This window comes from Panthera uncia, unplaced genomic scaffold (assembly GCF_023721935.1).
Source record: "Panthera uncia isolate 11264 unplaced genomic scaffold, Puncia_PCG_1.0 HiC_scaffold_1281, whole genome shotgun sequence".
In the NCBI taxonomy this organism is placed as follows: Eukaryota; Metazoa; Chordata; class Mammalia; order Carnivora; family Felidae; genus Panthera; species Panthera uncia.
In genome coordinates, this window is record NW_026057900.1 from 26,041 (window position 1) to 50,714 (window position 24,674).

The following is a 24,674-nucleotide window of genomic DNA, read 5'->3' on the forward strand; positions in this document are numbered from 1 at the left end:
GTTTGCCTAACTCTTTACAGAGAAACATCCAAGTATGCAAAATTGAGTAAATCAGACATGTGTGTCCATAGCTAAAGGCAGGCAAAAAGGAGAATAAAACTTTAGCCACCTATTTTTTTTTAATCTCCCAACCCAACCAACATCCCAGAAGGAAAAAAGTACAATTCAGAATACTACAGTAACATGCGAAAAACACAGGCAGTACTGCTTTTATGAAATAATTCCCATACTTCATGGGTACGTGACCGAAACCATAAATATTCCTCCTCTAACGCGGATCAACTATAAATCTTACCAGGCTTTTAAATTCCGTTATTATTTGTTCCGTTTAACTGCCAGTTCAGACCCCACAAATACAAAGACAACTGTTCACAGACCAGTGTTTCTGGGCCTACTCCAGAAAGTGTGTTCGATACACTGGAGGTTTCTGCCTGTTTTGAAGCTTGTGGCCTGAAATTACTTTTCTTCCTGGCAGTAACTCCAAGTCCAGCAGTATTTTAACATTAAAAATAACTCCCTCACTGCATTCCTTGAAGTTTCTAAAACAACTGTTCTATTTTATACTCTGATGTTAAATAATTCATTTCTTAATGAGGAACTTTCAGTTATTAAGCTTGCACCATTTGAACTTTCTGGCATAAAAACCTAGTATTAACTCTTTTGTAGAAATGTTCCTTTTGGATTGGTTGAGTTGATAAACACTAATTTCAAGACACCTTATAATTATCTTACTAAAATCTGGAGGACAGTCATTTATTGTAAACTCAAGGGTATCTTACAATATTTGAATCACTGTAGAGTCCACAGGCATCTAATGAGAACCACAACCAAAATCACCATCAAGAGACAAGTATTTATCCTAATTATTTATCTAGATGACCTAGGTAGTATCTTAACTACTCAAATCTGCTTAGTTATGTTATCATTTAGGGTTTGTTCTGTGAATCATGGATTAAGAAAAAGTAACCAAATAAATGTTGCCATGAAAAAATGCATTTTCCCATACAGTTCACAAGCTGTTTGAACAAGTTCTTGAATATTTCAGGGCCATCTTTAAATAGCTAATATGATCACAGACATTGTTAGAAATATGCTAATGGACATATGTATAAACGTTAAGCACTGCATGACTACGGTAAGCTTCCTTTGGCCTGCAGGCCACAGCACAAAGGGAGTGTTCCAAGAATAAAAAGGAGGAAATGCAGGAGGATGTAGGTCTTACATTTAGAAAGAGAAAAAGGGGAAAAACACCTCAGTTCTCCACTGTCACTGTCAGCTACACCAGTGATTCATTCCATTCTTGATAGGTTACCACTCATTTAGGGCATTTTTTAAAAATTCAGATTTTTGAGGGGCACCTGGGTGGCTCAGTCAGTTAAGCATCTGACTTTGGCTCAGGTCATGATCTCACAGTTCGTAGGTTCGAGCCCCGCATCCGGCTCTGTGCTGACAGCTCAGAGCCTGGAGCCTGCTTCAGATTATGTGTCTCCCGTCTCTCTGTCCCTCCCCTGCTTGCACTCTGTCTCTCTCAAAAATAAATAAACGTTAAAAAATTTTAAAAGAAAATTCAGATTTTTGAAAATAATGGTCTGAACAAGTGTTTATCTTTAAACTTCCTCTCCAAGTCCTACTAAAATGACAATTAAGAAATTAAGAAAGTATAAACCCTTAAGGACAAAAAGAATTAAGACAGAAGACAACAGCTAATAAGAGATGCTGACAGTATTATGGAAAACAGCAGGTGAACAGGAAGTAACAAACATTTAACCTAGAGAAATGAGAAGCCTTAACGTCTGTGGGGGAAGGGGAGTTGTCCATACAATCCTACAAAAGCTAGGGAATTCGAAGTACCCCTGAAAATACTGATGGGTAATGTACAGTACTAAACATAAAAATGTTAAAGTCTGTGTAAGAAACAATTAGAGCTCAAGATCCCTACCCCTACTCCACAGAACCAGGGCACTATCCTCTCTAGTTGAACAGAAATGGGAAGTTGACGCCCTGGAGAAAGCAAACCAGGAAGGTTCTGGCACAGTAGGAGCAGGGGTGGAAGCATCACACTGGAAACAGGATTATTATATGAAAGTCTACTCTTTTGATGATAACATGTAAAACGTACTGTGCTTAGCAACACAAGGAAAAACAGGGAAGATTTTTACATCTGTTCCACTGTGTGTCTCACAAATTACAGTTCTCCAACCACATTCATCAAACTCCTTTCTAGGAAGAGCTATGGAAATGGTAGGACATCTAACAAATCTTTTTACTATAAAAGAAAATTCCAATTCCCTTCTGCCCAAGTCATGTTTTGTTAAAGCAAGTTTTGGCAAGCAGCATGGGATGATGAACTGAGACCCTGTACAGGTCTGGGGCAACAAATTAAAACTTGCAAACCGGGTACCAATGGAAATGTCCACATTTGATTTAGTAATAGAACGCTTCTTTTTTTTTCCCATCACCACCTCCACAATTATTTAAGAAAAAAATAATTTAAATTACATTTTAATTGTATGCCTATCAAAGAAAATGTGTAAGACAAACAAATTATTATATATAAAGCTCTTCCAGAGTACAAAGATCTACCCGTGAGGTATTTGGACAGCTTGGATTTTTTTAACTGCTGTAATAATTTTCTATGGTATAAATACTGAAAGACTCAACAACAGTGTGGATCAGAGGGAAAAAAAGAGAACACCAGAACCCATACGTAAGCTTACCATCATAAATCTGGAGAAATTTATGATATCCTTAAAGCATTAATACTGAGTATTATTCCAGCCTAAACTCTGTACTATTTGTAAAAGAGAATCCTCTTAATAAAATACATCAATGTTAAGTTATTACTTATTCACTGGACGTCTTTACCGGTGGAGTATTATGTGCCACTGCTCCAAGGACTATCCTACACCACCCCTCCACATCCAACTCTTTTTTGCCATGGCCTCCTCCCACCAAGCCTGAGAGTACCAAATCAAAGTCACAGACCTTCTCCCTCAGCCACATCAGAATGGTCCAACTTGGCTTCTTTATGTTGTCCTTCTGCCACCTTCACAGCAACAGCTCGGCAAATGGCTCCAAACTTCCTATCCAGAGAGCGAACCCCTGCCTCTCTGGTATACCTGTCATCAAAGAAAAATATTTTATTTTGGCTAAGCACCACCTGTAAAAATAGAAATAATATGATTAACATTTATACGAAAGAGTGTACATTTAAAAGTTCATTACATTTTTTTAAGTCTTTTTATTTAATTTATTTTTAATATGAAATTTATTGTCAAGTTGGTTTCCATACAACACCCAGTGCTCATCCCAACAGGTGCCCTCCTCAATATCCATCACCCACCCTACCCTCCCTTCCACCCCCATCAACCCTCAGTTTGTTCTCAGTTTTTAAGAGGCTCTTATCTTATGGTTTGGCTCCCTCCCTAACTTTTTTTTTTCCCCTTCCCTTCCCCCATTGTCTTTCGTTAAGTTTCTAAGGATCCACATAAGAGTGAAAACATAGGGTATTTGTCTTTCTCTGTATGACTTATTTCACTTAGCATAACACTCTCCAGTTCCATCCACGTTGCTACAAAAGGCCAGATTTCATTCTTTCTCAATGCCATGTAGTATTCCATTGTGTATGTAAACCACAATTTCTTTATCCGTTCACCAGCTGATAGGCATTTAGGCTCTTTCCATAATTTGGCTATTGTTGAGAGTGCTGCTATAAACATTGGGGTACAAGTGCCCCTATGCATCAGCACTCCTGTATCCCTTGGGTCAATTCCTAGCAGTGCTATTGCTGGGTCATAGGGTAGATCTATTTTTAATTTTTTGAGGAAACTCCACACTGTTTTCCAGAGCGGCTGCACCAGTTTGCATTCCCACCAACAGTGCAAGAGGGTTCCGTTTCTCCACCTCCTCTCTAGCATCTATAGTCTCCTGATTTGTTCATTTTAGCCATTCTGACTGGCGTGGGGTGGTATCTGAGTGTGGCTTTGATTTGTATTTCTCTGATGAGGAGAGAAGTTGAGCATCTTTTCATGTGCGTGTTGGCCATCTGGATGTCTTTAGAGAAGTGTCTATTCATGTTTTCTGTGCATTTCTTCACTGGATTATTTGTTTTTCGGGTGTGGAGTTTGGCGAGTTCTTTATAGATTTTGGATACTAGCCCTTTGTCTGATATGTCATTTGCAAATATCTTTTCCCATTCTGTCAGTTGCCTTTTAGTTTTGTTGATTGTTTCCTTTGCAGTGCAGAAGCTTTTTATCTTCATGAGGTCCCAATAGTTCGTTTTTGCTTTTAATTCCCTTTCCTTTGGAGATATGTCAAATAAGAAATTGCTGTGGCTGAGGTCACAGAGGTTTTTTCCTGCTTTCTCCCCTAAGGTTTTGATGGTTTCCTGTCTCACATTCAGGTCCTTCATCCATTTTAAGTTTTTTTTTGTGAATGGTGTAATAAAGTGGCCCAGTTTCATTCTTCTGCATGTTGCTGTCCAGTTCTCCCAGCACCATTTGTTAAAGAGACTGTCTTTTTTCCACTGGATATTCTTTCCTGCTTTGTTAAAGATTAGTTGGCCATACTTTTGTGGGTCCAATTCTGGAGTCTCTGTTCTATTCCATTGGTCTATGTGTCTGTGTTTGTGCCAATACCATGCTGTCTTGATGATGACAGCTTTGTAGTAGAGGCTAAAGTCTGGGATTGTGATGCCTCCCGCTTTGGTTGTCTTCTTCAATATTACTTTGGCTATTTGGGGTCTTTTGTGGTTCCTTACAAATTTTAGGATTGCTTGTTCTAGCTTCGAGAAGAATGCTGGTGCAATTTTGATTGGAATTGCATTGAATGTGTAGATAGCGTTGGGTAGTATTGACATTTTAACAATATTTATTCTTCCAATCCATGAACATGGAATGTTTTTCCATTTTTTTATATCTTCTTCAATTTCCTTCATAAGCTTTCTATAGTTCTCAGCATACAGATGTTTTACATCTTTGGTTAGCTTTATTCCTAGGTATTTTATGCTTCTTGGTGCAACTGTGAATGGGATCAGTTTATTTCTTTCTTTTGCTTCATTATTAGTGTATAAAAATGCAACTGATTTCTGTACATTGATTTTGTATCCTGTGACTTTGCTGAATTCACATATCAGTTCTAATAGACTTTTGGTGGAGTCTATCAGATTTTCCATGTATAATATCATGTCATCTGCAAAAAGTGAAAGCTCGACTTCATCTTTGCCAATTTTGATGCCTTTGATTTCCTTTTGTTGTCTGATTGCTGATGCTAGCACTTCCAACACTATGTTAAACAACAGCGGTAAGAGTGGACATCCCTGTTGTGTTCCTGATCTCGGGGAAAGCTCTCAGTTTTTCCCCACTGAGGATGATATTAGCTGTGGGCTTTTCATAAATGGCTTTTATGATGTTTAAGTATGTTCCTTCTATCCCAACTTTCTCGAGGGTTTTTATTAAGAAAGGATGCTGAATTTTGTCAAATGCTTTTTCTGCATCGATTGATATGATCATATGGTTCTTATCTTTTCTTTTATTAATGTGATGTATCACATTGATTGATTTGCGAATGTTGAACCAGCCCTGCAGCCCAGGAATGAACCCCACTTGATCATGGCGAATAATTCTTTTTATATGCTGTTGAATTCGATTTGCTAATATCTTATTCAGAATTTTTGCATCTATAACTTGGCAGGCCAGAAAGGAATGGCGGGAAATATTCAATGCGACGAACAGAAAAAATATGCACCTGAGAATCCTTATCCAGCAAGTCTGTCATTCAGAATAGAAGGAGAGATAAAGGTCTTCCCAAACAAACAAAAATTGAAGGAATTCATCACCACTAAACCAGCCCTACAAGAGATCCTAAGGGGGATTCTGCGAGTGAAATGTTGCAAGGACCACAAAGGACTAGAGACATCACTACAGGCATAAAACCTAAAGACACCACAATGACTCTAAACCCATATCTTTCAATAATAACACTGAATATAAATGGACTAATTGCTCCAACCAAAAGACATAGGGTATCAGAATGGATAAAAAAAAACAAGACCCATCTATTTGCTGTCGACAAGAGACTCATTTTAGACCTGAGGACACCTTCAGATTGAAAGTGAGGGGATGGAGGACTATTTATCATGCTAATGGAAGTCAAAAGAAAGCCATACTTATATCAGACAAACCAGACTTTAAATTAAAGGCTGTAACAAGAGATGAAGAAGGGCATTATATAATAATTACAGGGTCTATCCATCAGGAAGAGCTAACAATTATAAATGTCTATGTGCCATATACGGGAGCCCCCAAACATATAAAACAATTTATCACAAACATAAGCAACCTTATTGATAAGAATGTGGTAACTGCAGGGGACTTTAATACTCTACTTACAGCAATGGATAGATCATCTAGACACAGGATCAATAAAGAAACAAGGGCCCTGAATGATACATTGGATTAGATGGACTTGACAGATATATTTAGAACTCTGCAACCCACAGCAACAGAATATACTTTCTTCTCAAGTGCACACGGAACATTCTCCAAGATAGATCACATACTGGGTCACAAAACAGCCCTTCATAAGTATACAAGAATTGAGATCATACCATGCACACTTTCAGACCACAATGCTATGAAACTTGAAATCAACCACAGGAAAAAGTCTGGAAAACCTTCAAAAGCATGGAGGTTAAAGAACACCTACTAAAGAATGAATGGGTCAACCAGGCAATTAGAGAAGAAATTAAGAAATATATGGAAACAAATGAAAATGAAAATACAGCAATCCAAATGCTTTGGGATGCAGCAAAGGCAGTCCTGAGAGGAAAATACATTGCAATCCAGGCCTATCTCAAGAAACAAGAAAAATCCCAAATACAAAATCTAACAGCAAAACAGCAAAGACACCCCAAACCCAGCAGAAGAACAGAAATAATAAAGATTAGAGCAGAAATAAACAATATAGGATCTAAAAAAACTGTAGAGCAGATCAACGAAACCAAGAGTTGGTTTTTTGAAAAAATAAACAAAATTGATAAACCTCTGGCCAGGCTTCTCAAAAAGAAAAGGGGAACACTCAAATAGATAAAATCATGAATGAAAATGGAATTATTACAACCAATCCCTCAGAGATACAAGCAATTATCAGGGAATACTATGAAAAATTATATGCCACCAAACTGGACAACCTGGAAGAAATGGACAAATTCCTAAGCACCCACACATTTCCAAAACTCAAACAGGAAGAAATAGAAAACTTGAACAGACCCATAACCAGTGAAGAAATTGAAATCAGTTACCAAAAATCTCCCAACAAAGAACAGTCCAGGACCAGATGGCTTCCCAGGGGAACTCTACCAGACATTTAAAGCAGAGATAATACCTATCCTTCTCAAGCTTTTCCAAAAAATAGAAAGGGAAGGAAAATTTCCAGACTCATTCTATGAAGCCAGCATTACTTTGATTCCCAAACCAGACAGAGACTCAGCAAAAAAAAAAAAAAAAAAAAAGAGAGAACTACTTATTTTATTTTAGAGAGAGAGCGTGTAGGTGAGCAGGGGAGGGGGGTGGGAGGGAATAGACAGAGGGAGGGAGGGAATGAAGGAGGAAGAGAGAGAACCCCCAGCAAGCTCCACACTCAGCATGGAGTCCAACAAAGGACTCAATCCCACAACCTGGGATCATAACCTGAGCTGAATTCAAGAGTTGGAGATGTTTCACTGAGCCACTCAGGTGCCCCAAATGTTCATCACATTTTCTTAAGTGCTAAACTTCCTCACATTTAAAAATTCCTCATTATTGTTATTTCTTAAATATTCAGATGTATTTTCAGCTATAACTTTCCCCTTTATATGGATTTTATCTTGAATAATTATCCTATACTTAAAAATGAATCCTTGGTTCTTCAATTTATATTGCCAAAGTAAATCTGGCAGCAGATAAGACATCATTTACTCCTTGATGATATGTTAAGAGCTTTCTAAACCAAAATTTGTCAATTTAAGAAAATTTAAGATGAATTTATCATACTTGAAAAATTGCTGGAAGAATCAGAAAAATAAAACTTTTTTCCAACTAAAGCAAAAAATAATCATAAATAAAAATCTGTTTTTTTTTTAATGTTTATTTATTTATTTTTAGAGAGGGAGAGACAGAGACAGAGACAGAGAGAGAGAGAGAGAGAGAGAGACAGAGCACGCGTGTAGTGGAAGGGCAGAGAGAAAGGGAGAGAGAATCCTAAGCAGGCTCTGCCCTATCAGTGCAGAGCCCTATTGGGGGGCTCGATCTCATGAACTGGGAGATCATGACCTGAGCCGAAATCAAGAGTCAGACGCTTAACCGACTGAGTCATCCAGGTGCCCCAACAGAAATCTAGAGTTTACTAGGAACTGAACTAGTCACCTCTATTCAGTGTATTTTCAGAGACTTCTAAAGAAAGAAAGTATGCTGATACAAGCACCGTGAATTTGCGAAGAAGATTCTAAATGTGGTTAAGCAGAGCCGTCTTAAAAAACTTATGTTAGATTTAAATTCTATAAGCTACTGCATAAAACATTATTTGGCACAACCATTTTTGGCCTCCCAACTCTGGATAGATTTGAATAGCATCAGGTAGAGAATATAGATTTATCTGAAAAACTGGATTTGATTAGGCAGTCACACATATATTCTAAACTTTAGGGAAGCAAATTTCAAAAGTTTAGGGGCACCTGGGTGGCTCAGCTGGTTGAGCATCCAACTTTGGCTCAGGTCATGATCTCACGGTTCATGTTTGAGCTCAGTGTTGGGCTCTGCGCTGACAGCTCAGCGCCTGGAGCCTGCTTCAGATTCTGTGTCTCCTCCCTCTCTCTCTGCCCTTCCACTGCTCACGCGCTTGCTCTCTCTCTCTCTCCCTCTCTCAAAAATAAATAAACATTGGGGTGCCTGGGTGGCTCAGTCGTTGAGCATCCGACTTCAGCTCAGGTCAGGATCTCATGGTTTGTGGGTTTGAGCCCTGTGTTGAGCTCTGTGCTGACAGCTTGCTCAGAGCCTGGAGCTTACTTTGAATTCTGTGTCTCCTTCTCTCTCTGTCCTTCCTCTACTTGCACTCTGACTCTATCTGTCTCTGAAAAATAAATAAATATTAAAAAAAAAAAATTAAAGATAAAAAACAATAGGGGCACCTGGGTGGCTCAGTCGGTTAAGTGTCTGACTTTGGCTCAGGTCATGATCTCACGGTTTCGTGCATTCAAGCCCTGCATCTGGCTCTGTGCTGAGAGCACAGAGCCTGGAGCCTGCTTCAGATTCTGTGTCTCCGTCTCTCTCTCTGCCCTTCCCCTGCTTGCACTTGGTCTCTTTCTCTCAAAAATAAACATAAAAAATTTTTTTAAAAAATTAAAAAAAAAATAAATAAAATAAACACTAAAAATTTTTTTAAATTCAAAAGTTCTGAGAAAAGACAAAAACTCTTGGCCAAACACTCTAAAATAAAACTCATTTGAATCAAAGGGATAGGAAGAGGTAAGCATAAAGTCCATTATTATACAACTGCATATAATTTCAGTAAGGAAGAAAAAAGAGAGGCATGTTAAAACTAAACAAACCAACATGTAAAAACAAAAACAAAAACAAAAACCCAATGTAGCTTCCTAGACAACTAGCTGATGAGCTCAGATTAAAGGGTCTGGACAAAAGATGAAAGAACAGGGATTGCAGAAGCTTACCGGGGAATGGCACGAACACGTAGAATTGGTACCAGGAAGTTCAGAATAAACTGCCAGAAATAATGACAACCATAGCAATACAAATGAAATACTGCCTTTTTTTTTTTTTTAAGGTGGTCAGAATAATAACGGGCTAGGAGCTAATGGAGACAATATAACATTAACAACTGATTGAAAGAAACTAGACACACCATCTCTATTTACTATTTTTAAACCAAAAAGGGAAGAATGACCATTATCAAATGAGAAGTAGCTGATGTTTCTTATCTATGATATGAGTATGAAGATGCTACCTATGCCAATTTCCAGAAGACATAAAACTAAAGATAATCAAGATAAAAAAAAATCAATTTGCTGCAATGGTAGCTGGGACCGACAACAAAATATACATAACTACAAACTCCTCTCCCTTTGGGCTTTAAAAAATTCAACCCTATGAATACAGAATGGGACAGACTGAACTCAGAAATTCATATGAAAAACAAGTGAAGATGTTTGGTAACTGTAAGTGCAATATGCAAGAGAATAACCTAAGAAAGCTGTATCTTCAGATACAGTCATAAAATAATATAATCAAAATAAGAAAACCAGTAGTCTTATACCACAAATTGTTTGGGCTACATCTGAAATACTGAGTTCCACTCTGGGTGTTTAATTTTAAAAGGGACATTGATTTCACAGACATCATCCAGAAGATGACTAATCAGAAAGGTGAAAAGTCTTGAAAGTGGGTCAAGAGGAAGCATAAAGAGAATAGGAATGTTTAACTTGAAAAAGAGAACATTTATGGGAAGTGGACCTGACTTTTTTTTTTTTTTTTTTTTAATGCCAGAGGGGCTGTACAAGGGAGGAATTTATCCTTAGATTCCAGGTGCTTGTTTAAGGCAGAACTAGAAAAATATAGGGAGGAGAACATAAAGATTATTTTATAACCATTTATTTACTTACCAAAGAGTAGACAGCAGTGAGCCCTCTAGCACTGGAGGAGCTAAAGTAGGCTAGTTATACCATGAGGGAGGTAGGACTAGATGAGACCTGAGATCCCCTCCCCTCCTCCTGAACATTATGGGTCTCAGACTAGGACACACACAAAGATGAAAAATACATCAAAAGATGAAAAACTATATCCTAAGCTTGGTAGGTCACTAAAAAATAGCCAAAACTTGCTTGGAGTGGCAAATACCTACGCTGTTTTTAAATATATTAAAACTGCTCAGAGACATTTCCTAATGTCCATAGCTTTTAATATTTGATGTTTTGGGCAAACAAGTTTATAAAAAAGAAATAGTTCTCGAAGCAACAATTGGGAAATACAAATAATGATTACTCTTCAAAGTCATTATTATTTTGATCCAGATTTTTTTTTTTTCTTTCACTCATATTTTACAGATGGGGAAGCTAGGAAAAAGTTTAAGTGACTTGTTGAAAGTTACGCAAAGGCATCAGGGGTGTTATCTGGAATAATATTGTTGGAAGACTTCGGCATATAAATCACCTATTTTATTTCCCCTGGCATTATCCACACCATGAATCACAAGTTATGAAAAGGAACTCCCAGGTCAGATCTAGTCTTACTGTTTTGTGTATAAATTTAAACAGACTTCCAAACAGACTTCCATAAGAAGGCTGGCTTAGATCAAAAAAAAAAAACAGTCTGACTGGCCAAACTCTAAGTCAAAGTTTAAAATGGAGAGATAACTTTGCTTCTCCTAAAAAAAAGCAGTTACTGCGAGAGGGCCGCGTGAGGAGTGTTTGGCAGCTCAACACAATTTGCCAGATGATGCAATGGATCTGTAACACTGAGCCAGGAAAACTGTAAGAGGCTGTTGCAGATATAAATTCTCAACAGGGTATATTTTCCATTCAAACATGCAATCTATAAATCAGATGAAGCAATACTCTATTCAGATAATTTACGTAGTGCTGGCTACAGGCTTAAGCACTTGGTAGCTAACTTGGGAAAGCACCCTCTCTATTGTTCTGGTGTTAATTCCCAAGATGAAAATTCTAAGGATGTTTAAAATCTCTCAAAGAGAAGAAAAGAAAATCTGAATAACTTAAAATAGGTATCTAAAAGTAGCATCCCACCTCTTAAGAGAATTTAACTTTTAAGGTCCTGGGCATATAAGGTGTCTCAATATTTTCCTTGTTTTTGGTTCTTAATTTATCAAATTAATCCCTTACACTGCTATTGTGAAAAAGTTGAAATTCTGGCTCAACTAAAGTCCTCAGCTATGAAGATACTCTAAATGCTTTCCCTATGAATTTCTGCCTAATACAGAGCTCTATGTAAATCAAGTTGTGGTAATGCTTGCTGGGAATCTGATGGGGAGAGAGAAATGGATGCTATGAGTTGCCAGTAAAATAATCTTCTTTTGAGACTCCAACATTACAGAGGCCTCAGGATGGCTGACTAACCTGGTGATGATGTCAAGAGTAGTAACCTGTGGGATCTGAATCTGCTGAGGAGTCAGCCCATGCTGTTCCAGCTGCTTTGGGATCAAGTGCCTGTGGGCAATCTCGACCTTCTCTTCTTGTGTATACCCTGGGAAAAAAGTGACCTTTGATTACAAAATGTAATTATTCACACAGCTTCCACGGTGCCACATTTTTTTTTAATGAATCAAATGCAGACTCAATGGATCTTCAATTCAGACTGAAGTGTTACTTCAACTAAAATTATAATCAGAATAAAGAAATTTAATCTCCAGCTAATAACCGTTAATATTTCCAACTCTGTCCACAAACAAATAAAAAAAAAACATTTACTGAGCACGGTTTGAAAGTCTCTTGATTAATAATACCTCTCTGTGGGAATGCAAGCTGGTGCGGCCACTCTGGAAAACTGTATGGAGGTTCCTCAAAAAACTAAAAATAGAACTACCCTATGATTCAGCAGTTGCACTACTAGGCATTTATCCACAGGATACAGGTGTGCTGTTTCGAAGGGACACATGCACCCCCATGTTTATAGCAGCACTATCAACAATAGCCAAAGTATGGAAAGTGCCCAAATGTCCATCGATGGATGAATGGATAAAGAAGATGTGGTATATATATACAATGGAGTATTACTCGGCAATCAAAAGGAATGAAATCTTGCCATTTGCAACTACGTGGATGGAACTAGAGGGTATTATGCTAAGCAGAATTAGTCAGAGAAAGACAAATATCATATGACTTCACTCATATGAGGACTTTAAGAGACAAAACAGATGAACATAAGGAAAGGGAAACAAAAATAATATAAAAACAGGGAGGGGCACAAAACAGAAGAGACTCATAAATACGGAGAACAAACTGAGGGTTATGGGAGGGGTTATGGGAGGTGGGATGGGATAAATGGGTAAGGGGCACTAAGGAATCTACTCCTGAAATTATTGTTTCACTATATGCTAACTAATTTGGATGTAAGTTTTAAAAAATAAAAAATAAAATTAAAAAAAAATAATACATCTCTCAAAGAAGAGGAAAAATCTCAGTCAAATCTTATGAGGTAATTATCTCAACTCAAATGCAAATTTTTATTATTTAAAAGGCAAATAATACATCTCTTTTCTTTAGCATAATTTGATACGTAAATGGAAAAATTTACCACAGCAACAACAACAAAGACTTCAATTAAGTAAGTGATAGGTTCCAAGGGAAGAGATGCAAAGGAGCTATTTTCAGAACCCTGGCTATAAATATTAACAACAAAACAAAAAGTAAGACATTTCCCTAAAATTTTTTTCTCTGTACATTTGGAATTATACATATAATTGATATAGTTAAAAGACTTTATGTTCTTATTTATTTAAAGGCCTTATGAGCATAGACTTTGCCTTTAAATCCTGTAAGACAAAATTCTCCCTGAACTAATTGCCCCCTTTCCATTTAATAAGCAAAATAAAAAAGAACTGATAAGACAGTTTTTGAGTAGAAAAAGGTAGTAAAAAATGCCAAAAAAGTAAGAGATAGGATAACTGAACCTACAGGAAAAGAATGGCATCGTATGTGTCTACCTGTGCAGCAGCTGTCCTGATGATTTCACTTCAGATCATGTATCTTATGGATTCTCTGCCTTAATTGGGAGTTTCCAGGCAATTGGATCTCATTACTTATTTATTTTAGTCTTATAAATATGCACACAATTTTTTACTCCACCATATTTAAAATTATTTTTATGTATGAGTTTAGAAATACTTTTAAAGAAGAATGTCTTGTTTTCCAAGACACTGGAAAACGTTCTTTAATGCTAAGTCTAAAACTGTTACACAAAATTTATTCTTGACATCTTACAGAACATACACGTAATCTTATGTCATGATTAAAACAAAGTTTTGCTGTTCCAGACTTTGAATCTACATAAAAGCTGGTTTAATTTTTATTTTTTCATTTTCTTATTTTTAACTAGGCTCCACGCCCAATGTGGGGCTTGAACTCACGACCCTGAGATTATGTGTCACGTGCTCTACAAGCTGAGCCAGCCAGGAGCCTCTGTATAAAAGCCGGTTTATATCAGACTTACAACTCTGAAGATCATCCACTGGCAAATCAACTTTTTGTTCAAAACTCCACAGCACAACTTCAAGGGTTATGTTCAGAAAGGCAAAAAATATCAAATAATGATTTTATTTATGAATCAAGTACCTGGGACCTGAATGATCTCCATTCTGTCCAACAAGGCAGGTGGAATAGTAGCAGTTGTGTTGGCAGTAGCTATAAAAAGAACTTGGGAAAGGTCAAAGGCCACATTTAGATAATGATCTGTGAAGTTATGGTTTTGTTCAGGATCCAACACCTGTGAGAGAACAATAAACATTTAAATACAAAGTTCCAACAGAAAGCTGTATAAATTAAAACACATATGATGTATTAGCAAGTTCAATATTTCTGCTCAATATACTTTGAAAAACATGGGTATAGCACTAAAACCTGAGCACCATTCTTACATTCCCCACATTCTAAATAGTTTAAAAAAAAAAAGAAAGAAAAAAGAAATGTGTTCAATGTCAAAATTTTTGAATATATATAAATGTACAAGGAAGCAAAAATTACCCTTTCAAGCTCTGTTCTTAAATCTACTTATTAATGAGTGACTCTGTGGCCATAAATAAGTTACCAATCCTACAGAATCAGTTTCATTTGGTAACACATCCCCTCTTAACTGCTTTGGGCATATGAAGAAAATGTGTAGAGTATTTTGAAATTCTCAGGAATAGGTAAAATAATTAGTATACTTCTCAAACATTATCAGAAAATCTGGTTATAAAGTCTCTAACTGAAAGGAGAATTCTAAAGAAGAGAAAACTAGTAAAAATTACCATGCTACTATATTCTGATACAGCACAAGGAAAAATTCACTTTTTAAAAATGCCTTAAAGCAAAACTTGTTTTAAATGAGCAAAATATCAGTATCTCTTAGAATATTTTAATTGGAAAATTATGTAATTTATCAATTAGATTCTTAAAACATTGAACTACTGGGTATGAGAGAACATCTTCTTTAGGTTACTGTTCAAATGCTCCCAGTCACAGGCACTCACTGTGGAGAGGTCTACATAGGACTTTGTGCCTTCTACCTGTTGTAAACCTTTAGTATGTTATTAGTTTCATTTACACTAGACTAGTATAAATATAAACAGGGTTGACATACAACATATTCAAAAAGGAAGTAAATGGACTAAAATGTTTACCAATCACAATTTTACCACAGAAGCTGCTTTTTCTTGGTTCTGATTCCCTTTGTAGGCTTTACTTATTTTTAAACATATCTATAAGTTAGTCGTAATTCAAAGCCCTTTACAGAGAATCGTGAATTTGGTAAACACTCATTATTGGAAACTCACTGTTTACCTAGAATTCAATTTTCAGAAAGTTCTACTCTTCATGTTTTCACAAGATTTAATAATGTTTAACATTATTTAAAAAAGGTCTTTTTTCCAAGATCATACTAATTGTGATCAGTATAAAATTGGTTCAGAGTAATCTTACTATCAATTATCTGAAAACTGTTAATCAAGGTATGGAAAATAAGGTAGTCTTAGTTAAATCCATTATATATAGATAAATAAAATCTCTTCTTTAATGCCTCTAATTAAATCTAATACATACATGCTGGATAAATTTTAGAAATGGCTGTGGGACCTGACCAAGTGATTTTTTTCACTTAAAATTTAAAGACAATGGGGTTTAAAGAAAGTAGGAAAATTAGTAAAGCAATAGTTATGAGAAGAGAAAACCAGTAATGCCCAATTTGCTTGCCTCCATCTTTTATTTAGGAAAACACAAAAGAATGTCGAGTTTAAATAGCGTCAGAAATACTGATGAACAGCCAGCTAAAAAGAATTTCTAGTAATCACTATTTAGATGAAATCTTCAGGTAAATTGGTGAGTCCATGGAGAGATAAAAATCACAGTCAGAACTTTTTAGCCACTAGGGGCGCCCAGGTGGCTCAGTCAGTTCAGAGTCTGACTCTTGGTTTTGGCTCAGGTCATGATCTCACAGTTTCATGAGTTCAGGCCCTGCAACGGGCTCTGTGAAGACAGTGTGGAGCCTGCTTGGGATTCTCTCTCACCCTCTCTCTGCCCCTCCCCCACTCAATGCTGTCTCTCTCTCTCTCAAACATAAATAAATTTAAAAAAAAACAAAACAAAAGAACTTTTTAGCATCAAATCTCTTGTTTTCCTCAACTTTAGAGCCAGGGCTTCCATGGACCAACTCATCCACACAAAGGAGCTGCTTTCAAGAACAGCTAGAGCTGTTTTTTCTCTCTTTAAAAGGTTCTTCTACATCCATCCTAGGACTACAATTCCTACCTACACAGTATGACTGGTAATGGAAATAGCCATGATATGACACCTTATTCTTAGGATCATGAAATCAGAGGTGGAATAAACTATGGGGAGGGGTGTATGCTAAGAATTGTTCTTCAGCCATAATTTCTGGCAAGAGAAGAACTACAGATGTTTGCAGGCAATCCAGGAATACACTCCACTCATTAGAGATAACAAGGTAACTGTCACCTTCAGTATAATTATATTTTTAAAAAATCTGTATGTTTTAGAGATAAAGACTAAATACTTATGAAAAGACATGACGTCTGAAATTTGATTTAAAACAAATAGAAACGGTGGAGGAGAATGGGTAGGAATAGATAAAACAAGATTGGCCATGAGATAATTGTTAAAGATGAATGATGAGTTTACATAATTCATTATACTACTTTAATTTTCTTATGGTTGAAATTTTCCACAACAAAAAGTAAAAATAAATAAAGTAAAATAAAATAGCTAAAATCAACCCTGGAAGCTATACGTAATTAATACTATAGAAATTAAGTGGTAAGGACAAACTTGAAAAAAATGTCCAGAATATTGGAGAAAAAGGCACTAAAACTATATAGGGGACAGGTATGTAAAAAATAAAGACATCTAATTCATAGCTAATTGGCATAGCTAAAGAAAAGGTCTCAACAAATGTAAAATACAGAATAATTAAAGAAATAATCATGAAAATATTCTGGAAGACGCAACACTACACATCAAAAAGCCATAGACTCCTCTTGTACAATAATAAATGACAGGCTATTATTATTGAAATACCACCTACAGAATTTTCAAGCAAAATTATGACTAGCTTAAAATCTTTTTTAAAATCTTTAAAATACAGAATATATGTAACACATATAAGATATGAAGCATAGCAAATGAACACCCATGAATGAACTCACTACCCAACTATTGATGACATTTTATGTTTAGACTAATGTCCACAAAAGTGGATGGTTTATAATGACCTACTAAAGTGCAAGTAGAAAATATTAGCCTATATAATCTTTATGCACTATACATCTTTATCCATAAACACCAGAAAGAAATTATTTTTTTAATGTTTATTTCTGAGAGAGAGAGAGAAAGGGAGCGCACAAGCAGAGTAGGGGCTGAGAGAGAGAGACACAGAACTCGAAGCAGGCTCCAGGCTCTGAGCTGTCAGCACAGAGCCTGATGCAGGGCTCGAACTCACGGACCCAAACTCACGGACCGTAAAATAATGATATGGGCCAAAGATAATGGTATGCTTAACCGACTGAGCTACCCAGGAAATAACTTTTTAAAATACTTAATGTACAGAATGGAAGTAATGCCCTCACTTGGCACAAATGTCACATTTTGGGATATTCCAGAAGAGTGGAAACTCCACAGTGTGCAAGGGCTGGTTGTGTTGCACTCACTACCTGCTTGCACTGTAGTTAGAGGACTGTAGTCCATGTAAGCCTGATTAAGTGTTTTTACAGATTAAAAATGAGGAGTAAAAGGAGTAGTTTTAAAAGATTTTTGCAAAGTATCATTAAATAGAGGCAAAGATGTGAACAAGAAAATGACAGAGACACTTTTATTTCCTGAATAAGCTTTGATAGTCACATCATGAAATAAAAACAATTATATAACTAGAACATGTTGTTTTCAATGAAAATGTAATTATCTTTTAAAATTTATTCTGTTACATATGTACATAATATTAGTACAGTGGTACTTACATGTTATATTATATGTATATTCTTTGTTATGCATTGAATTGTGTCCCTTAATGTGACTATATTTGGAAGTAGGGTCTTAAAGGAGGTAATTAGGATTAAATGAGGTCATAAGGGTGGGGCCCTAATCCATTATGACTGGAATCCTTTATAAGAAAAGAGAGACACAAAAAGACCAGGGAAGCAGAGGCACAGAGAAAAGACCATGTAAGGAACAGTGAGACGGCAATAGTCTGTAAACCAAAGAGAAAGAGACCTGAGGAGAAATCAAAACTGCCAACACTTTGATCCTGGACTTCCAGCGTCCAGAGCTGCTAAGAAAATAAATATGTGGGTTTTTGTTTTTGTTACTGTTTTTTTAAAAACCACCCAGTCTATGGTATTTTATTATCATAAACATTTGCTTGTCACATATATTTGTATATAGTGGGATATATTTTCAAAATTTTGAGAACAAAGCATATGGAGATTATTGGTGCAGACAACAAAGACACATTAGTAAATATAAAAGGCCTCAAAACATTACCTACAAACAAATCCTTGAAAAAAGTATTCCAACTAAACAATAGATTAATCATAATAAAAGGATCAGAAGTGATGAAATCATTTAAGCACAGAGTTAAAACTAAATGTCTGAAGAAGCACTTCTAGAATGGCAGTATAAGGAATTATGAAGATCTGCTCCTCCTTAAAAGCAATGAAAACAGTAGTAACAATTGTCAAAACAGGTTTTTGAACTCTAGAAATTAATTTGCAACAATCTGTGGAGTGTTTATTCACGAAAAACTGATGAATCTCAGCAAATAAGGCCAGCTCTGTGGTATTTTAACTTGCTTTTACTCTCATCCTCTTCTCCCAAATTAATGGTAGCCTTGAAAACCAACAGCTTCACAACCACAATAGCTGTGAAATACAGTAACCTAGCAACCGCTGTAGGGGGCAGAATAGGATTAGAACTTCCCAAAAGCCCTTTCCCAAAAGAATTGTCAATATTTGGCATGTTGGGCAGTTCCTTGGAAGAGCTCTATTCTCAGGATTTATCTTTATTTGATCTGACTCAGAAAACACAATGTGTGAACTGCCCTATCCCTCGGGCATCTGTCAAAAACAACCAGTAGCAATTGTTCAACACTGCAGCTGCCTCAGGCAGCAATACCAGTTGGGGCTAACAAGAGGCTGATCAAAAATTTAAAAGGAAAAACTGGGGAATGAGATACCATGGGGGCCTTTGAAAAGCTCTGAAGTTTTCCAGGGAATCCTGAAGGTCATGCAAATATACAGGACTGTAAGTATGACAAGAGAAATGGTTCTAAAAGTTCACCTATGGCAGACACTGAGGCTGTGTACAAGCAGGAAGTGCTAGCTAAGACAGAGTTATAAAGTATCTGCCCAAAGTTAAAGGCATGCCTCAACAAACACACACAGAGCCTTTGACAAAGAGTGGAAGACCTTTGGGTTTAAGCACTTAAGGATATCTCTGCCCAAAATCATTAGCTGACCACTAAAGAAACTGCACAACTTCAGCGGCCACATACAAGAAAGAATAGACTTTAAAAGAATGAGATCAGGAAAATCACTAAACAAATAGCAACAGTAACAACAATTCTTTGGTATGTGTGTGTGGGAGGGGGGCAGGGTCTTATATTATTTAAATATAATTGCAACACTTTATATGTTCAATTTCAACAAAGAAATTATGAGACACATAAAGAAACACTAAAGTATGACTTAAAAAAAGAAAAAGAAAAAAAGAACAGTGAATAAAACTGTCCCTCAACAAGCCCAGATGCTGGACTTCTTAGGCAAAGATTATAAATCAGCTATTGTAAATATGTTAACAAAAACTAATGCAACAGCATGGATGAATATTTTTAAAAAAATTTTTAATATTTTATTTATTTTTGAGACAGAGAGAGACAGAGCATGAGCAGGGGACGGGCAGAGAGAGAGCAAGACACAGAATCTGAAGCAGGCTCCAGGCTCTGAGCTGTCAGCACAGAGCCCGACGCAGGGCTCAAACTCACAAACCATGAGATCATGACCTGAGTTGAAGTCGGACGCTTAACCGACTGAGCCACCCAGGCGCCCCCACAGCATGGATGAACACTGAAGACAGTATGCAATGCAAAAGACCAATTATGAAAAGATAAATACTAAAGGATTCTCCTTATAAGGTATATAGATTAGACAAAGTTACAGAAACAGAGAGGAGAATGGTAGTTGCCAGCGGCTAAGGGAGAAATGCAGAATAGCTATTTAATAAGCACAGAGTTTCAGTTTCTCAAGATGATAAAGCTCTAGATATTGGTTGCACAATAATGTGAATATACCTAACACTACTGAAATGTACACTTAAAAATGGTGAAGATGGCAAATTTTACCAAAACTAAAAAGCTAAAGGAAATCATGCCAAAAGAATTATAGGAAACTATGAGGATGATGCCTTAATAAAGAGAAAATATCAATAAAAAGACAGGAATTATATTAAAAAAAGGAGCAAATAGAAATATGGGAGTTGAAAAACATAGTAACAAACAAAAAATTCACTATGGGGGTTAAATGTAAATAGCAATTTCAACTGCAGAAATTAGAATCAATGAAGATAGGTCAACTGAGTTTATCCAGTCTGAGGTACGGAAAGAAAAAGGAATGCAAAGAAATGAACATTGCCTCAAAGATGTATTGGATGCTATACAGACTACCAACATACTCATAATGGTAGTCTGAGACAAAGAGAAGAAAGGGAAAGGGGCATAAAGCATATCTGAAAAAATAAAAGCCACCACTTTACCAAATCTGATGAAAACCGTTAATCTACCACATCTAGATAGGCTTATAGTGTGTGTGTATATATATACACACACTATATATGTGTGTGTGTATATATATATAATGTATATGTATGTATATATATGTATGTGTACATATATACATATATATATACATATGTATACGTATATATAAAACAGATACTAAGTAGACTCAGATCCTACATCCATCACAAACTGTCAAAAGCCAAAGCCAAAGGTTAATCATTTAAAGCAATAAAAGAAAATACTTCTTTCATGAAGTATAAGGGATCCTCCATAAGATTAACAGCTGACTTTGCATTAGAAACCATGAAGGAAGGAAAGCATTAAAACTACCCTCCAAAAATGAAGTAGAAGGGGTGTTTGAGTGGCTCAGTCAGTTAAGCTCCCAAATCTTGGTTTCAGCTCAGGCTATGATCTCACAACTTGTGAGACTGAGTCCTGGCATCAGTCAGCACAGAGTCTGCTTGGCACTCTCTCTCTCCCCCTCCCCTGCTCACTCTCTCTCTCTCAGAATAAACTTAAAAAAAAAAAAAAAATGGAGAAATTAAGGCATTCCCAGATAAAAAACACTGAGAGAATTTATAGCCAGCAGACCAGACTATAAGAAATGCTAAAGGCTAAATAAAGTAAAAGGACACTAAGCTGTAACCACAGAAACAAAGAACACCAGTGAAAATAATTACATTGGTAAATATAAGAGACGGTATAAACGTATTTTTTCTTTGTATTTCTGACCTCTTATTTGATTCAAAGGACTTCCAAACAATAATTACAGTTGTTTCTCATTATTCATGGTTTCTGCATTTGCAAATTCACCTAATACCTAGAATTTACTTATAACTCCAAAATTAATACTTTGTGGTACTTCTGTAGTCATTTGCAGACATACAACAACTCATGGTCCAAGGCATATGTTTCCAACTGAGGTCAAACAAAGTGATGCCCTGCCTTCTTGTTTCAGTTCTCATACTCTAAATAAGTATCATTCTTGCAGTCTATTTAGTGCCATGTTTTTTGCACCTCTATGCTTTTTGTTAGTGATTTTGCTGTTTAAAAGACTCCCAAAAGGAAGTATTGAAGTACTGTTTAGTAAGTGAAAGGCTGTGACAAGCCTTATGGACAAAATACATGTGTTAGATAAGCTTCATTTAGGCATGAGTTATAGTGTTGATGGTCATGAGTTCAATGTTAATTAATGAACAATATATATTATATAAGGCAACTTTAAATAGAAACACAGCTAAAACAAAGTTATGTATTGATTAACTGACAAACTGACTCTCAAAGAAGCCTATTTCTCCCAGGAGCAATAATTCAGTATTCACTAATTCAGTGTTTGCTACAATTTTACACAACATAACTATGGCAAGAATGAGAATCAACTCTATGGGATAGGCTTACAGTATATATAGATATATTTTATATGACAATAACTTCCCAAAGGAGGGCAGAAGGAAGGGGGACTTACTAAAGCTAAGTTTTTATATGTTATTTATATGTCAACTTGGGGAGTGTTTTTGGATGAACATTTAAATCAGTGAACTTTTAAAAAAATTTTTTTTATTTATTTTTGAGAGAGAGAGACAGAGAGACAGAGAGTGACAGGGGAAGGGGCAAGAGAGAGGGAAACACAGAATCTGAGCTATGAGCACAGAGCTCAATAGAGGGCTCAAACTCACAAACCATGAGATCATGACCTGAGCCAAAGTCAGGTGCTTAACCGACTGAGCCACCCAGGTGCCCCATACATCAGTGAACTTTGGCTAGACTGCCCTCCACCTTGTGGATGGGCTTCATCTAATCATTTGAAGGTCTGAATAGAACAAAAAGACTGGCATCCTTAAGCAAGAGAAAATTCTCCAGCAAACTGCTTTTGAACTTCATCTGCCCATCATTTCTCCTGGGTCTTGGGCCTGCCAGTCCATACCACAGATTTTGGAATTCCCAGACTCCATAACTACATAGGCTGATTCTTTATAGTAAATCTCTTTACATGGATATATCTAGATATCTATATATACACATACACACAGATATAGACAATCTATATCTAAGTCTTATCTCTATATATCCAATAGCAGGTAAAACTAGGAAAAGATCAACAAAAACATAGAAGACTTGACAATACTATAATCAATTAGACATAATAAACATCTAGAGAACAATCCATCCAACAGCAGCAGCAGTATACATATTCTTCTCAAGTGCACATGGAACATTCTCCAGGACAGACCATAAGCAAGGCTATTAAATAAACATCTAAATTTCAAGGATTGAAATCATACAAAGTATAATCTCTGACCACAATGTGATGAAATCAGAAATGAGTAAGAAAAAAATTTGGAAATTCACAAAAATATGAAATTAAACCCTAAATAACCAAAAGGTCAAAAAGAAATCACAAGAAGAGTTGGAAAATATTTTGGGATAAATAAAAACAAAAATGTAACTTACTACTAAAACTTGAGATGCAGATAAAGTGTTGCTTATAAAAATATTCACAGCTGTAAAAGCTATGTTTAAAAAATTCAAATCAATAACCTAACATTCCACCTTAAGAAAGTAGAAAAAGAATTGCAAACTGAACCCAAAGCAAGCAGAAGAATATAATAAAATTAAAGCAAATAAACTAAACAGTAAAGACAAAAACAATTAAGAAAATCAAAACATCAAAACTTTGTTCTTTGAATAGTTCAACAGAATTGACAAACATGTAGCCATAGTGACTATGGAACCATATTGACTACAGGGAGAACACTCAAATTACTAAAATCAGGAATGACTCAGTTCACACTGCTATCACCCTTACAGAAATGAAAAATATATGTGTATACTATGAACAACAGTACACCAACAAATTTGGTAACATAAGTGAAATGGAAAAATTCCTAGGAAGATACAAACTATTGAAAGTAATTTGTATCAAGAATTAATAGAAAATCTGAACAGATCTTGACATTTCTATTAAATATTATACTAGAGGTTCTAGCCAGGGCAATTCGGGGGAAAAATTTATCTCTAGGCATTCAAACTGGAAAGAAGTAAAAATATCTCTACTTGCACATTATATGATCTGTATATGGAAAAACCTAAGGAATCCACAGAAAAAAATATTAGAACTAATAAAGAAGTTCTGAAAGGTTACAGGATAAAAGACTAATATACTAAAATCAACTGTATTTCTTTATATAAGCAATGAACAATTTGAAAAAGAAATGAAAAAAAGTTCAATTTCCAATAGTATCAAAAAGAATAAAACATTTAAGAATAAGTTTAACAAAAGAACTGTAAGACTTATATACTCAAAACCCCAAAACATTGTTAAAATAAATTAAAGAAGACCTAAGTAAATAGGAAGACTCCTATGTTTGTGGATTAGAAGAATTACTATTAATATGGCAATACTCCCTAAAGGGATCTATAGATCCAATGCAATCCCTATCAAAATTCTAGTTGCCTTTTTTGTAGAAAGTGATAACCTGATTTGAAAACTCATATGGAAATACAAAGGACCCACTATGGCTAAGCAATCTTGAAAAACAACAAATCTGGAAGATTCACACTTCCTGATTTTAACAGCTTCTACAAAATTAAAGTAAGCAAGATTATGTGATACTGGCATAAGGACAGAAATATAGA

General features: G+C 35.9%; 1 protein-coding gene across 1 annotated transcript in view; it reads right to left on the bottom strand.

Annotated features, from left to right (window-relative positions):
• The window catches only part of LOC125916874 (lon protease homolog 2, peroxisomal-like), a 91,388-nt gene that overhangs the window by 22,093 nt on the left and 44,621 nt on the right, over positions 1–24,674 (bottom strand). The window contains exons 9-11 of the mRNA XM_049623135.1: positions 14,336–14,486; positions 12,122–12,248; positions 2,986–3,119 (exon numbers count right to left, since the gene is read on the bottom strand). Coding sequence (XP_049479092.1) covers positions 2,986–3,119; positions 12,122–12,248; positions 14,336–14,486 — 412 coding nt within the window. The remainder of the gene's footprint in view (positions 1–2,985; positions 3,120–12,121; positions 12,249–14,335; positions 14,487–24,674) is intronic.